The 17,474-nt window shown below is 43.3% G+C and overlaps 1 protein-coding gene across 2 annotated transcripts in view; it reads right to left on the reverse strand.

Annotated features, from left to right (window-relative positions):
* Positions 1-7,155: 7,155 nt before the first annotated feature.
* The window catches only part of SART3 (spliceosome associated factor 3, U4/U6 recycling protein), a 61,713-nt gene continuing 51,394 nt past the window's right edge, over positions 7,156-17,474 (reverse strand). For both annotated transcript variants that reach the window (XM_073672308.1, XM_073672299.1), the window contains exons 17-19: positions 16,090-16,242; positions 12,802-12,989; positions 7,156-7,812 (exon numbers count right to left, since the gene is read on the reverse strand). In XM_073672308.1, coding sequence (XP_073528409.1) covers positions 7,632-7,812; positions 12,802-12,989; positions 16,090-16,242 — 522 coding nt within the window. In that variant the 3' untranslated portion in view covers positions 7,156-7,631. The remainder of the gene's footprint in view (positions 7,813-12,801; positions 12,990-16,089; positions 16,243-17,474) is intronic.

Genomic DNA, 17,474 nt, shown 5'->3' on the forward strand with positions numbered 1-17,474 from the left:
ATAGTAATTACATAACTAGTATTATAATTAGAAACAGAAAAAACTGACCGGCACTTACAAAACAAGAAATAGGTGTGTACAGGTGCTTACTAGGAGCAGCTACCTCCATATATAACTAACAAATAAAGTAGCACTCTGCAATGCTAAGTATGCGAGCATGAAATATATGGAATTTGAACAGCATTACTGCTCTAGAAAATAGAAATAAATGAGAAATCTTAGTGCATAAATTGGCCAATTCATGTGTACCTGGTAGCCACGTTAAAGCATTTCTTGTCATACCAGGAACCTACCAATTTGAACTCCTCTATAAAAGAGACATAAGCCTGCTTGTGTGGGGGAAAGCAAGTTCCTGCTGCAATTAAAACCACCTGTGGCCTAGAGGTGGAGTGCTCAGTCAAAGCTTATACATAGAAACAGAAAAAACTGACCGGCACTTCCAAAACAAGAAATAGGTGTGTACAGATGCTTACTAGGAGCACCTACCTCCATCTATAACTAACAAACATTAACTAACTTAACGTGGCTACCAGATTCACATGAATTGGCCAATTTATGCACTAAGATTTCTCATTTATTTATATTTTCTAGAGCAGTAATGCTGTTCAAATTCCATATATTTCATGTTCGCATACTTAGCATTGCAGAGTGCTACTTTGTTAGTTAAATATGGAGGTAGCTGCTTCTAGTAAGCACCTGTACACACCTATTTCTTGTTTTGGAAGTGCCGGTCAGTTATGGTTTCCTTCTTAAAGACTGCAAGATGCCATGGTTAATGAGGACATGTAACCCAGGTCAGAATTAATTCAAAATGGCAGCCTCCAGGAAAAAAAAGCTTGTTTAGATGGAACGTTGCATGTGTCACAATGACTACCATCAGCAGTAAAAAAAAAAAGCTGTGATGTCATAATGGGCTTCTTTTTATCTATGGGAGCTGCCATGACAGTTACTTTGCTTATTAAGTAACACAGCCATGCATAACTTTTTTTGTTTAGTAATTCTTTCTTAAAGACTGCAAAATGCAATCATCAATACAAGTATGTTACTCATCCAAGGATCAATTTAAAAATAGCAGCCTCCAGAAAAAAAGCTTGTTTAGATGCAACACTACACGTATCACAATGCAGTCTTTCAGCAGTGAAAAGCCATGATGTCATATTGGGCTTCTGTTTTGTTTATCACTCTGGGAGCAGCCATGACAGTTATATTGCTTATTGAATGATATAGCCATGCATAGTATTTTTTTTTTTAAAGTAAGATTTCTTTCTTAAAAACTGCAGCAAGATGCCATAGTTAATGAGAGCATGTTACCCATGCAATGATTAATTTAAAAATGGCAACCTACAGAATAAAAGCTTGTTTAGTTGGAACACTGTACATTTTTCATTGAAGACCTTCAGCAGTGAAAAGCCATGATGTCATAATGGGTTTCTGTTGATCTTTCTTGGAGCTGCCATAACAGTTACATTGCTTATTAAGTGCCACAGTTATGCACAGTACTTATGTTTTTTTTAAAATATGATTTCCTTCTTAAGGACTGCGAAATGCCATGCTTAATAAAGACAGGTCAAAATTAATTCAAAATGGCAGATTGCAGAAAAAAAAGCTTGTTTAGATGGAACACTGCATGTCTCACAATGAAGACCTTCAGCAGTGAAAAGCCAAGATGTCATTATAGTCTTCTGTTTATCTCTCTGGGAGCTGCCATGGCAGTTACATGGCTTATTAAGTGACAGAGCCATGCATAGTACTTTTGTTATTTTAAGTATGGTTTCCTTCATAAAGAATGTGAGATGCCATGGTTAATGAGAGCATGTTACCCAAGCCAGGATAAATTCAAAATGGCAGCCTCCAGAAAAAAAAGTTTGTTTAGATCACTGCATATGTCAGAATAAAGACAGTCAGCAGTAAACAGCCATGAGGTTATAATGAGCTTTTGTTTATCTCTCTGGGAGCTGCCATGACAGTTACATTGTCTATTAAGTAACAAAGCCATGCATAGTACTTTTGTTTGTCAAGCAGTAATTCTTTCTTAAAGACTACAAGATGCCATGGTTAATGAGGACATGTAACCCAGGTCAGGATTAATTCAAAATGGCAGCCTCCAGAAAAAAAAAAAAAAAAAAAGCTCGTTTAGATGGAACGCTGCATGTGTCACAAAGAAGACCATCAGCAGTAAAAATCTTTGATGTCATAATGGGCTTCTGTTTAGCTCTCTGGGAGCTGCCATGACGACAGTCACATGCTTTTTAAGTGACACAGCCATGCATATTACTTTAAGTAGGATTTCTTTATTAAAGACTGCAAGATTCCATAGTTAATGAGAGCATGTTACTCATGCAATGATTAATTAAAAATGGCAGCCTGCAAAAAAAACTTGTTTAGTTGCACATGTCACAACGCAGACCTTCAGTTTTGAAAAGCCATGATATCATAATGGGCTTCTGTTTATCTCTCTTGGAGCTGCCATGACAATTACATTGTTTATTAAGTGACACAGCCATGCATTTTTTAATCGTTTTTTTTCTGCAGCAAAACCTGATCTCTTGGAAGGAGAGAAGCTGCATCAAAAACGCAGCTTTTGGTGCGATTCGTGTGTGTTTTTCAGGATCCCAAAGTTCAGCTTTGCTTCCATCACAAAAGCAAGAACACAGGTCACGAATGCAAGACATATGTAAAACCATATTAACCAGAATTTCAAATGTAACAGTGGGGGGAGGTGAATTGTTCAGGAATAGTTTACCTAAGACACTGGCAGTGCATTGAGTTTGTATGACACTATTTACTTTCACACTATGGTCTACCATTCAGTTGCAGAGGCATTGTTCAATTTCACACCTCCCTGGGCCACAAGTATTGTTCAATCTGGCTCATAGCTCAGCCAATGTTTACACTGTACACATCACTAATTTAACTAAACTCTCCTAATACAAACTACCATCTCAGTGACCAAGACAAGATGGTAAAATCACAAAAATAAATGTGTTTCACGTACTGTTGTACTTCCTTATTTTCACTAAAAACGCAGCAAAACCTGATAGCTATGTTCACACTAGGTGTTTTTTCACTACCCATTACTTCCAACGGGTGAAAAAACGCTGAAAAAACACTGAAAGAGGTGACATGCTCTATTTTGCAAAAAAACATGCAAAGAACAGAATCCTCAAAAAAAAAAAAAAAACAAGATGTGTGCATCAGAGTTCTGGAATCTCAAAGAATTTGCTGGTACTGTAAAACGCAGAAAATTTGCATCAAAAAACGCTGAAAAAACCAAGATGTGTGAACATAGCCTAAGACCTGCACCATCAACTTTAGCAGGCTGTTCTTAAACTCCCCTGTTTAGGGGACAAATCCCACAACGTGCAGGAGCTGTGGATGGGAAACAAACAGCAGACATATGCCCAACTTGGTGCAGACCTTCCTGAAAAACTACCCACTTATGTCAGAGCTGCTGCTGAAAGTGAGGGCAGTGTGTGAATGCGCCTTCAGCGTTCTCACTCTTCTGCCGCTCGCCTGTCTGCACTGCAGATTAACTTCTGCCTTCTCGCTCACCGCCTAATATGCGACGTACCAACAAGGTTTAATTCCACCTTGCATATGCGCTGGAGAGACTGTGAGCAGCAGAAGCAAGCAATAGTGGAGTCTCCGCTGCAGCACTCACTGGTGAGTCGCTCTGCAGAACACAACTTCACCACCAATGAGTGGGCATCCATGTGGGACGTGTGTGCCGTATTGCACTGCTTTGAATACTCTAACAATATGACCAGCGCTGATGATGCCATCATCAGTGTTTCTATACCACTTATATGCCTGCTGGAAAAAACAATTCAGGCGATGATGGAGGAGGTCATGGCACCCAAGAAAGAAGAGCAGGGCTAATTCACAACCGCTATCAGGCCTGACGTTCACACATGGTTCGGAGGGTGGTTTACTGTCCGAACAGCGGCCAGGTACCCAACTGTACAACCAGGGGACAGTTTGGGAGGATGAGGAGGAACAACAGTGTTCACAGCAGCGTGGCACTCAGAGCACCTCACAGGCATCCCTGGAGGGTGGCTGGGGGGATACAAAGTACGCAAGTGATACATCTCCCATCAAGGACAGCTTGTCGATGCCCCTGGGCTGCTTGGCACACAAGCCAATACATGTTGCTGTGCCTGCGCAACTACCGCCGAGTTACCCATATTGTTACCAGTGCAGATTACTGGGTGGCGACCCTGCTGGATCCCCGCCACAAGGACAACGTACCATCATTACTTTACGCATTTTACGATCCCGCTCCAGTGACTGAATACAAGCACTCACTGGTAAAGAAACTACTGATGGCTTTCCCACCTGACAGCGGGGGCTTAATGGAAGAACAAGGCAGAGGGGGAAGTCGCCAACGGAGGGATAGCATGGCCGAAATGTGGCAAAACTTTATGAGCATGCCACAACATACGGCACCACCATCTGATACGGTCCATATTAGCAGGACGCAGCGTTACTAAAACATGGTGGAATAGTATCTGTCCACACATTTACATGAACTAACAGATGGGTCTGCCTCATTTAACTTCTGGGTCTCCGAATTGGACACATGGCCTGAGCTTGCCCTTTATGTCTTGGAGGTACTGGCCTTCCCTGCGGCAAGAGTACTGTCGGAAAGGGTCTTTAGCACGGCAGGGGATATGATCACAGACCGTCGCATCCACCTGTCCACATCCAACATTGGGAAGCTAACATTCCTTGAAATGAACCAGGCGTGGATCCTCAGGACTTGTCTATACCTTTGGATGACTAGTCAACTATACCAGCTGCACCTAGCTAGTATTCAACTCTATTTGCCATAAGTTTCATTTGGGTGACTCCTCCCCAAATAAAAAAAAAACAAAAAAAAAAAACACGTGCTTGTTAGCTCCTCCTCTGGCTCTTTCACCTACACCACCGCCACGTCCAACTCATCCTCCAGTTAGACATACACCCTTTGGTTGTAGCTTGTTACAATGAACCCAAAATAAGCTTTGTTCTTTTAAGTACGTTCCTTAAAAAAATAAATAAATAAATAAGTGTTGGATTACTCATCCCTTGCTTCTTCCACCTACACCACCACGTTCTAGATGGCTAGTTTTAGTTTTGTTAATTATAGGTTGTTTTAAGTCAGTTCCATAAAAAAAAAGAAATAAAATACAATAAAAAACAAACACAAAAAAACGGTGTTGGATTACTCCACTCTTGCTGCTTCCACCTACACCACCACGTTCACCTCCTCCTCCACTTGGGCCTGTTCCTCCTGGTTCAAGATTATTTTTTTATTTCTGCTCTGCTTAGTGTAGGGACAGGACGCAGCTGTAGTGAGGGACAGTATTAGGTTTTGTGAATGTGTGCAGTTTTCCAAAAAAGACCCTCTATGTGTACTCTGCACCCGTGTCTGTGTTTGTACTGTGCGTACCCAAAAGTTATTCTAATCTGCAACAGTGTGAGTCAAAACAAATTTTTCTACTCTTAGGCTATGTGCCCACGTTGCAGAAATGAAGCAGAAAATTTCTGCTTCATTTCTGCATGTCCTCTCCCGGAAAAACGCATGCGGAATTCCGCACGCATTTATCGTGCGTTTTCGACATGCGGAATTGCCTTGCGTTTTTTATTGCACTGTAAAGTAAATTCCGCTTGCGGAAACGCAAAATTAATTGACATGCTGCAGATTTTTTGCGCGCATCAAAAACGCTGCGGAAAAATAAGCAGCATGGGCATAGAACCTGCGGATTCCCCTTGGGGACCATGGGGGGGCGGATTACCCAGCGTTTCACAAGCGTTTACGCTGCGGAAATTCCGCAGCATATACGCTTGTAAAACGCTACGTGGGCACATACCCTTATGCACCTATGTCTCTGATAGTACGGTGTATAAAAAAATGTTTCTAATCTGTAACCGCAATTGTGCGAGTACGTTGCCTAAAAACTGTCAGACTTTCCATGCATTACTTTACCAGTTCATAATTTTACGGCGATCTGTAGCCAGAAATTAAAAAAAAAAAATGTAATCCAAATTGACTGATTTAATGACCACTCGCAGTTTCACTGTACCATCCGTGTGTACGTGGCCGTTGTGGTACAGGGCCTCATCTTCAAAGTATTTTTAATCCAATCCACGTCAAACTTTTTAGATTCGTCCAAAAATTTGTCCTTATTTGGGGAATTCTGTTATTTTAAGTAATTTACTTTTCTAAAATTGTTTGGAGGACACGTGCCCCGCTCTTACCCCAATTTAGCTTTCTTTTGCAGCCCACTAGCTATTACTATGACCATTTTACAGCCATTTTAAAGCACTGAAGTTTGGGTAACCATTGACTTCTATTGGGTTATGGTTCAAGTTTGGATATCGAACCAAACTTTTAACTCTAGTACGGCTGAAGCCGAACATCCCCGGGGCCGCTCATCTCTAACATTAATGTAGTCACTAAGCTGGGAAACAGTGGCATTGTCAATGTAACACATGGATCATATCATTTTGTGTTAGATGAATAAGGGTTAACACTCTGGTATTGCAAGACCAAGAATCTGTTTACAAAAAGAATGCAGCAACGCTGCAACAAAACCTAAATGTGTGGCCTCACTGACAAGCTGGACTGTTGTTCTTGTCTGCTTATAAACCAATAGCTGCCTAGGGAACTGTCATTATTTTACTGGGTGTGAAAACAGTATAGGGAGAATTTAATTCTCTGGTGTAATTTGGTGTCAAGAGGGTTTTGTAAGTGGAGATCCCTATTGATCCACAGAATGAATGTACACTAGCAGTAAGTCAAGTGCAGAGACATGTCTCTTCTGAATAAGGCAGAATCAAACGTAAAGGCTTTTTGTAGCCCACTCGGGAACCACAGGAACTGGACCCCTCCAATATGGTCTTGTGACATATCACAGGGTGCACAATTACTTTTAGAATACATTAGTGTATACTAATGGGCACTTTTCTTCTGGTAGGTCTCAGTACTGCAGTTGAATGGAATGAAATGAGAAAATAAACAACAAAGGTTCTACATTGATATTGTCACACAGCTGCGAAAAGCCACAGTAGTCAATAAATGTGACCAGTTACCCACTATGTATCTTGGGCAGTGTATGCAAGTGTCACAAAAGCAAAAAAGTTAGTAAAAAAAATTTGCTAACTGCACATGGGTTAGATTGAATTTTGAGTACAGCAAATGCTTTAATCCAGTTTTAACCAACATAAAAAGAACTGTAAATTCCACAGGGAAAACAATGCATGAAATGAAGGAAATACATATAAAATGCCCATATCTGGGCTCGAATCTCTATAACTTTTGCAACGGAGTGCGAACAATAGACATTCTGCAACAGGTGTAAAAACATACCCAAACAGACCAATATAAGCTACCCCTACTTTGCCTTGCCTGCCTCAATATGAGGGAAATAAGGAAGCCGAAGGTCTGCACTATTAAAACATAAAAGGTAATCAGTAAAGGACCTAGAAAAACGAACAACCTGTAAAACAAACTGTACGTATATATCCTGACTGGGCAGATTCTGCAGTCCAAGTGTTTAGTGTAGCTGTAAGAAGCTGCAGTAATGTATAAGGTCACAAAAGGCAGTCTTTTTTTCACATTTTTTCCCATTGCACAGGTCCCGGTTGAATTACTTCTGGAGCAACATCCTGGCAAAGTCAGCATTAGACATCTTCCGGGGCTCCCCTCCAGCACCCGATGAAGCTTCTGGTGTCTGCTGGGTACCATTTTCTGTTTTTGTGGTGCTTGGTATATTCTGGCGGTGCAGAGATCGGGGTAGGAGAGCCACCTGAGTTCTTCCTTTACCCCTCCTGTTAAAAATAAACAGAATTATTTTAAATGTTTAACATAGATCCCAGAGATTCCCTGTATGTGAGCAGCAAAAGATAGAGATATGCATTATTATTATTTATTATTATAGCGCCATTTATTCCATGGCGCTTTACATGTGAAAAAGGGGTATAATACAAGAACAATTACAATAATCTTGAACACAATGTGACAGCGACTGGTACAGGAGGAGCGAGGACCCTGCCCGCGAGGGCTCACAATCTACAAGGGATGGGTGAGGATACAGTAGGTGAGGGTAGAGCTGGTCGTGCAGCGGTATGGTGGAGCGGTGGTTACTGCGGGTTGTAGGCTTGTCGGAAGAGGTGGGTCTTCAGGTTCCTTTTGAAGGTTTCCACGGTAGGAGAGAGTCTGATACTTTGGGGTAGAGAGTTCCAAAGTAGGGGGGAAGCACGGGAGAAATCTTGTATACGGTTGTGGGAGAAGGAGATAAGAGGGAAGTAGAGCAGGAGATCTTGTGAGGATCGGAAGTTGCGTGCAGGTATGTAACGAGAGACTAGGTCGGAGATATATGGAGGAGACAGGTTGTGAATGGCTTTGTATGTCATGGTTAGGGTTTTGAACTGGAGTCTCTGAGCAATGGGGAGCCAGTGAAGAGATTGACAGAGAGGAGAGGCCAGGGAATAGAGGGGGGACAGGTTGATTAGTCGAGCAGCAGAGTTTAGGATAGATTGGAGGGGTGCGAGAGTGTTAGAGGGGAGGCCACAGAGCAGGAGGTTGCAGTAGTCAAGGCGGGAGATGATGAGGGCGTGCACTAGTGTTTTTGCACATTCATGGTTTAGGAATGTGCGGATCCAGGAGATATTTTTGAGTTGGAGTCAGCAGGAAGTGGAAAGGGCTTGGATATGTGGTTTGAAGGAGAGTTCCGAGTCCAGGGTTACCCCAAGGTAGCGAGCTTGAGGGACTGGGGAGAGTGGGCAGCCATTGACGTTGATAGATAGGTCAGTTGGGGGGGGTTGAATGAGATGGCAGAAAGATGATGAATTCTGTTTTGTCCATGTTAAGTTTTAGAAATCTGGCAGAGAAGAAGGATGAAATAGCAGACAGACATTGTGGGATTTTGGTTAGTAAGGAGGTGATATCGGGTCCAGAGAGGTAGATCTGTGTGTCATCAGCATAGAGGTGATAATGAAAGCCGTGAGACTCTATGAGCTGTCCCAGGCCGAAGGTGTAGATGGAGAAGAGCAGGGGTCCTAGAACTGAACCTTGGGGGACACCGACAGATAGGGGGCGAGATGAGGAGGTGGTGTGTGAGTGGGAGACGGTCTGTTAGGTATGAGGAGATCCAGGATAGGGCCAAGTCTGTGATGCCGATAGATGAGAGAGTCTGTAGTAAGAGGGAATGGTCCACTGTGTCAAAGGCAGATGACAGGTCTAGGAGGAGGAGGACAGAGTAGTGTCGCTTAGATTTGGCGGTTAGTAGGTCGTTGGTGACTTTAGTCAGTGCAGTTTCAGTAGAATGGTGCGGTCGGAAACCAGATTGTAGGCAGTCAAAGAGGGAGCAGGAGGAGAGGTGGGAGGACAGTTCAGAATGGACATGTTGTTCCAGTAGTTTTGAGGCATAGGGGAGAAGTGATATGGGGCGATAGCTAGACACAGAGGATGGGTCAAGGGAGGGCTTTTTGAGGATGGGTGTGATTGAGGCATGTTTGAAGCATGAGGGGAAGACACCAGTTGTTAGTGACAGGTTGAAGAGGTGGGCTAGGGCTGGGATGAAGATGGTGGTAAGGTTTGGGATGAGGTGGGACAGGACTGGGTCAAGTTTACAGGTGGTGAGGTGTGATTTGGAGAGTAAGGAGGAAAGTTGATCTTTAGAAATGGTGGAGAATGTGGTTTTGGAGGAGGAGGGTTGAGTAGGTGTGGGGAGGGGCTGTGGGGGCTTTAGGCAAAAGCTTTGTCTGATTGTGTCAATCTTCTGCTTGAAGAATGAGGCAAAGTCTTCGGCTGAAATAAGAGGAGAGGGACGAGGCACTGGGGGACGGAAGAGAGAATTGAAGGTGTTGAATAGTTGTTTGGGGTTGTGAGACAGGGAGGACATGAGGGATGCGAAGTATGTTTGTTTTGCTGCAGTGAGTGTGGACTTGAAGGTAGTGTCGGACTGTTTGAATGCGATGAAGTGCTCATGGGAGTGGGACCTTTTCCATCTACGCTCAGCAACCCTGGAGGCCCATCGCAGTTCTTTAGTTAGGCTGGTGTGCCAGGGTTGTCTGTTGATTGTGCGAGCCTTGGTATGTGTGAGGGGGGCGACCGAATCGAGAGCTGCAGTGGTTGTGGTGTTGTATAAAGTGGCAGCAACATCTGCATCATGTAAGGAACTAATGTCTGTAAGAGGGAGGAGGGATTCAGAGAGTGAGTGTAGGTCAAGGTGTCTGAGATTTCTGAAAGGGTATGCAAGTTTGTGGAGTGGGGATTGTTGCCCCGAGGAGGAGAGAGAAGAGAATGTGAGTAGGTTGTGGTCAGAAAGAGGGAGAGGTGAGTTACAGAGGTTAGATAGGGAACAGAGGCGGGTGAAGATGAGGTCCAGCGTGTGGCTGGGTGTGGAAGACCACCGAGTAAGACCAAAGGAGGAAGTGAGGGATAGAAGCTTAGAGGCAGCTGAGAGGGAAGGGTCAATGGGGATGTTAAAGTCGCCCATGAGGATAGTGGGGATGTCAACGGAGAGGAAATTAAGTAGCCAAGTGGTGAAGTGGTCAAACAAAGTGGTGGTTGATCCTGGGGGGCGGTAGATGACAGCCAGTTGGAGGTTGGATGGGGAGTAGATGCGCACGCAGTGCACTTCAAAAGAGGGGAGAGTAATTGAGGGCGGCAGTGGGATATGGGTGAAGGAGCAGTTTTCTGAGAGGAGGAAACTTATTCCTCCACCGTGCTTGCCGGTGGGTATGGGAGAGGTGGAATCCGCCATACGAAAGTGCAGCAGGAGAGGCTGTGTCGGAGGGGGGTGAGCCAGGTTTCTGTGATGCCGAGGAAGAAAAGTTTGTTTGTGATGAAAAGGTCGTGAATGTAGGAAAGTTTGTTGCAGACAGAGCGAGCGTTCCATAGAGCTCCTGTTAGTGGGACTGGGGGAGCAGGGGCTGGGCGTAAAGATATAAGGTTAGAAGGGTTGCGAGAGTTCGGGGTAGATCGTGGGTAGGAGGTGGAAGTGATTGTAGGGATGTGGTGAGGAGGACCAGGATTTGGAGAGATGTCGCCGGCAGTAAGGAGGAGCAGAGAAAGCGTTATTAGGTGGGAGCAGGAGAGGGCATGAGGTGGCTGTCTGTGTTTGGAGACAAAAGATTGTATGTTGAGGAATAGCTCTGAGGAGGAGGTGAGATGGGTGGGGAGAATGGAGGGAGAGATGAAGAGTTCCTTACTAGGTGTAGGGATTAGGGGTGGTTGTAAGAAGTGAATGATTAAGGGGGTGAGAGTGAAAACAAGGACAAACATTGTTTACTTTGGCAAAGTATCCAGTTCCCTTCAGTTCCAATTCAGGATATATTCAAATTTCAGACACTTCAGCTAATGGACACTTAAGGTGATGGACATAGACTAAAGTCTGACACAGACTCCTGGCCTACAATATATTTGTAACAGAATGCATTCAGCAGTGAACCAGCGGGGAGTGGTCTATGCTCATCTTGATCAGCTGATTAGATTGAACCAGATGCTGGATACTCAAAGACTGCGTAAACAAGGTCATAAATGAAAGTGGGGGGGTAGCTGGTGTAGCTTGGGTGACGTACCATTAGAAAATAGGAACAGAACGGTATAGAGAAGACGGCATGGAAGTCAGCATGGGAAACTTATGCATCAAGATAGAATGGCACAGGGCAGAGATGCATGCTGAGCTTGCACTCCATTTTCTTGCCTCCATAGTGCAGCATAGGCAAGTATTAAAGAATAATGTAGTGGCTCTTGTATATACCTTCTGTTTTTTTGTTTCAGGTTATGTGCGATTTATGAGCTGTCTGCATTGCCATTTTGGGTCAGCCTCTTGCTTGTGATAGTTTCCAGCCTGTCAGCTATTACCAGTAGAAAGCGCAGGGCAGGAAAGTGAAGCTGCATCTAGTATAATACATGAGATTCTGCTCATCATTCACAGATTGTACAGACAGTGAGATATAGGGGAGTTATTTGTACTGCAGGTAATTATTGTACAATCTCATTTACTATATTTCTGCTCGCTTATACAAAGCAAACATGACATAATTAAGCTACATGATGAACATGGATAGCCACAAGAAGGGTGAAACTGGCAGAGCTGCTTGTAGGCACAGAAAGTCAGACTGTCTTCTCAGAAGAGCATGTACTAGATTGGAAGTCAGACTGCTAATCACAACACTGCTGCCTACCATGAAGGTTTCTTTTAATGACCACCGATATGCGTTTTGAGGTGGTCATTAATAGGCCTTATTATAGACAGCAGTGTTTTAACGTGCTCAAGAGGAACAGCTACATAAAGGATTGTGCAGCCACTGATCACTTGCCAAACACCCACAAGAGAAGGCAGAAGCAGTATTTTACCATTTCTGCCATCCCCATAAGCAAACACAGAAGAAAAAAAAACCCTTTCATGAACTTTTGGGAGTCACATCATGAAAAAAAGGGGAAAAAAAAAGATACAATATGAAAAAATCATAATAAAAATAAACACCAATTATTTACAAAACCCTGCCCCTATCATGAAATAAAATGCAAAAATCACTATCTAGAAAAAGAAGACAGAAACCCAACAGTCTGACTAGTACATTGAAAAATAAATAAAAGAATCATTGGATTGGTCATCTGAGATGCAACGGAGCTGCTAAAAAAAATTACACATCTGGAATATTGCTGGTGACCATTATATATAAAAAATGTAACTTGTACAGAAACTTCCCATTGAGCATTTTCACCAAAGTAGTAATACAGAGAGAAGATGAAGGGCCCTTGCTTCATTACCACAATGCTACAAGACTGTTTAGTTCTATACGTACGCTCCATAGGCTTGTCGAGGAACCATAGACGTTGTTGACCGAGCAGCTTCTTGACTTTCTTGCGGTTTCCTCACAGGAGGATTACTAATCGCCACTTTAATAGTATGGTCCTTTATTTTTGTGCCATCCAATTTAATTACAGCCTGTGAAGCCTGGGTCTCATTTTCATATTCAACATATGCAAGTCCCTAAAAAGTGGAAAGGATTGTGAGGTTCTTATAAACTGCAAAAATTGTTATTTTAGAAACTGAAAATTTTGACCGCTTTTCTTCTGTAGCTTGAATGCATTATAATGTTCACACGTTCAGTATCTTACATTTGTACACGTATGCCAAAACCAGGACTGGAACAATCAGAGGAAAAGTGTAATAGAAACACTTCACCACTTCTGTATTTTCACCCACTCCTGGTTTTCGCTTACAAATACTGGGGTAAAATACTGAACGTGGCCTAAAATAAAGGCTGCTTGACGCCTTTCTGTGCTCACGCCAACAGATGCTCTCAAATGGCTAAGGTTTAGTTCACATGTCCAGTAACCACCTGTTTGAAACAGATCTGCTTTTTAGCTTACTAGATCAGTTTAGCTATTTACCTAGACTTCAATGTTAAGAAAGACGGATACAGTTACAGTGGCATGAAAAAGTATTCACCCCTTTGGCATTTTTCATGTTTTGCTACCTCACAACTTGGAATTCACAGTTTTTTTGAGGGTTTGCATCAGTTCATGTAAAGAACATGCCTAAAACTGTGAACATTTGTTTTTTTCTTTTTACTGTGAAGCAAAACAGCAAATAGGACAAAATAACTGAAAACTTCAGTGTGCATAACTATTCACCCCCCTAAAGTCAGTACTTTGTACAGCCTCCTTTTGCAGCAATTACAGCTGCAAGGTGATTTGGATAAGATTCTATGAGCTTTCCACATCTTGCCACTGGGATTTTTGCACATTCCTAAAGGCAAAACTGCTCCAGCTCCTTCAAGTTAGATGGATTCCTCTGGTGAACAGCAATCTTCAAGTCTAACCACAGATTCTCAATTTGATTGAGGTCTCCGCTTTGACATTTTGACAAAACATTTACACATTTCTCCTTAAACCACTGGAGTGTTGCTTTAGCAGTATTCTTTGGGTCATTGTCTTGTGGGAAGATGAACCTCCATCCCAGTCTCAAATCACTGACACACTGAAGAAAGTTGTGCTCAAAAATATCCCTGTATTTCGCACCATCTTTCCCTTAACTCGGAACATTTTACCTGTCCCTGCTGCCGAAAAACATCCTCACAGCATGGTGCTGCCACCACCATGTTTCACTGTGGGGATGATGTTCTTGGGGTGATAGGCTGTGTAGGTTTGGCGCCAGACATAGCGTTTACCTTGGTGGCCAAAAAGTTCAATTTTGGTCTCATCTGGCCACAGCACTTTCCTCCATACATTTGTGGAGTCTCCCACATGTCTTTAGGCAAACGTAAAACAACCCTTACAATTTTTGTGTGCAAGTAAAGGCTTTTTTTCTGCCCACTCTTCCATAAAGGCCACAACTACGGAGTGTATGGCTTATTGTGGTTATATGAACAGATACTCCAGTCTCTGCTTGGGAACTCTGCAGCTACTTCAGGGTTACCTTTAGTCTCTGTGCTGTCTCTCTGATAAATGCCCTCCTTGTCCGGGCTGAGAGTTTTGGTGGACGGTCCTCTCTTGGCAGATTTGATTTGGTACCATGTTCTTTCCATTTGATGATAATGGATTTGATGGTGCTCTGGGGGATCATCAGAGATTGCAATATTTTATTTTTATGACCAAACCTTGACTTGTACTTAACAACTTTGTCCTTGACGTGTTTGGAGATCTCCTTTTTCTTCATGGTGTTGTTTGGTTAGTGGTGCCTCTTGCTTAATGGTGTTGTAGCCTCTCTGGCCTTTCAGAAAAGGTAAAGTGTATATACTGACAGACCATGTAACAGATTGCTCACACATGGACTTCATTTCACTAAGCATGTGACATATGAAGGTAATTGTTTGCATCAGAAATTTTTAGGGGCTTTATTGCAAAAGGGGTGAATACATATGCACGTGCCATTTTTTAGTTATTTGATCCCATAAATTTAAATTTATGTATATATTTTTCTCACTTCAACTTAGACTATTTAGTGCTGATGCATCACACACAAATTGGATAGCAAAAATATTTAAACACAGGTTGTAATGTAACAAAATAGGTAAAAAGCCAAGGGGGTGAATACTTTTGCAAGCCACTTGATTTTTTATTTTTTTTTAGACAGACAAAAAAGTTGTGTCTGCACAACTTTTTATTTTTATCTGTTAAGTTAATTGCTGCTGGATCCATTTCAAACAGATTACTGCACATGTGAACTCAGTTCACCCCTAGGCCGAGTTCACATGTCCAGTAATCGTCCATTGAAACGGTTCCAGTAAACAAAAAAATTGGATCAGTTTCAAATTGATGAAAAACTGATCCGTTCACAATGACTTCAATATAACAATTGGATACAGCAGCGATCAGTTTATTTTAGCTGGACAAAAAAGTTGAGCAAATACAACTTTTTTTTGATCGTTGATTTAGCTTGGATTGGTATTCAGAAGAGGTGAAAAGAACTGCAGACGGAGTGTAAAGAGCACAGAAACCCACTGTACAACTTCATTTGTACTGTAAGACATTCAAGCTACAGAAGCCATACAGTAGGACATGTTTAACCAATTGAAAAGCTGTATTATTTAAAAGGACTGTCCCCTTCTTTTGCCTATAAGCTCATTTACAAGTAAAATCAAACAACTTTACTTACCCTCCCCAGGTCCAGCACTGCGACTCCACCACTGCCCAGGTCTCTGTCTGTAAAGGTAACAGCACATCCACAGCACTGCAGTCAATCAATGAGCCCCGCAACTTTGTGCCATCTACATCTGCTGAGCTCAGCGATTTACTGCAGAGCTGTCAACGCTACGTCACCTCTGCATTCGAACATCAAACACTGGAGCAGTGGTGGATATACAGCGCTGAACCTGTGGAAAGCTTAGTTTGTTCTTTTCCAGATGCCTGAGTCTATAGGTAGAAGCTTACTGAAAGGGGACAACCCTATAAAGTGTATGCAATACAATAATAGGTTCATGTGGTGCCCATAGGATTTAAAGCCATATTCCAGGCAGAAGAAGCTGAATTAAACAGACATTATGTCCTTTTTCTTAAAGCTTGGCCATGCTGGCAAAAGTGGCCACATAGAGCTGTGTATAACAAGATCATTGCCAGAGATTTCCTATTATACGACTCATGCTTACCTTGGGTTTCCCAGAGCGATTGGTTACCAAACGAATCTCCTTAATAGTGCCATGCTCTTTAAAGATTTCTTCCAACTCCTCTTTGGTGCAAGAAAACGGTAATCCAGAAACAAAGAGCTTGTGTTTCTCCAGAGCTGTTCTGTACTTAAATACCTAAGAAAGCATGGGATTTTAGAAATGACACAAACCCACTATGCTACAGTTTTCTATTTTCTCGTTCGTCCCTCCGATCTTCGCTATTGTGAGTATTATATGTACACTAGATGGTGGCCCGATTCTAACGCATCGGGTATTCTAGAATATGTATGTGGCCGACCGGGCGCAATTAGCAGAGCGGTGTTTAAATTTGGCGCCAAAATCGCTGATTGGTCGAGGCCGTGACCAATCAGCAGAGCGTTGTTTGAATCTGGCGCTAATCTTGCTGATTGGTCGCGGCCGCCAGCCGCGACCAATCAGCAGAGCGGTGTTTAAATTTGCCGCCCATATCGCTGATTTGTCGCAGCCGGCGGTCGCGACCAATCAGCAGAGTGGGGTTTAAATGTGGCGCCAATAATGCTGATTGGTCGCGGGCATCGACCGCGACCAATCAGCGTCGTATTAGTGAGGACCGGGGAGCGGCGCTGCTTGTGCGGCTACTTCCGCTGCGAGCAGCTGGGAGATGAGTGGCTGCTCGCAGCAGAAGCATCCCGACCGGCGCCTCCGTTCACACTTGCCGTCTGGAGATCAGCGGCGCCGGTCGGGGTAGTTCTGCTGCTAGCGCCGCTCATCTCCCCGCTGCATCGCCGCTGACCTCCGTGCGGCAGATGAGTCGCTAACGGCCGCCATCTTTTTTTCTGAAATCCCGCGTCACTGATTGGCCGCGGCCGGACCAATGAGCGACACGAGATTTCCTGGACAGACAGCGGCCGGACCAATGAGCGACACGGGATTTCCTGGACAGACAGCGGCCGGACCAATGAGCAACGCCGGATTTCCTGGACAGACAGACAGGATAAGACAATTATATATATAGATGTGATGGGTCACCGCAGACAACAGTGAAACATTTTGGCCCCGATTCATCAATGTGTCTACAAGAGGATTCTAAAAACATCACAAGACTTGCTCAATGAGAAATTTTGCAATTTTGGGGGTTTTTCTGGCCCTGCTCCTGGCGAGCTTTTCCAAGCACCACTCTTAATTGATTAGTGAGAGACCTATCAATCAACTGCTGCGGCACAGGGAGAAACCTGTCAGGGGTGGCGACAGACTAGTTTAGTCTTTGGCTATGGTGCTTGGCCGAATCTTTAAATTATATGCTCTCCGAAATGCTGGAACGTTTCAATGTTAAATATTCCTGGGTGCGATAGTGCAACCAGGATCTGATCCATGCTGCCAGTGGTTTG

The sequence above is a fragment of the Phyllobates terribilis genome, unplaced genomic scaffold, assembly GCF_046119375.1.
Source record: "Phyllobates terribilis strain yellow unplaced genomic scaffold, ASM4611937v1 Scaffold_1__5_contigs__length_1240528914, whole genome shotgun sequence".
Classification (NCBI taxonomy): Eukaryota; Metazoa; Chordata; class Amphibia; order Anura; family Dendrobatidae; genus Phyllobates; species Phyllobates terribilis.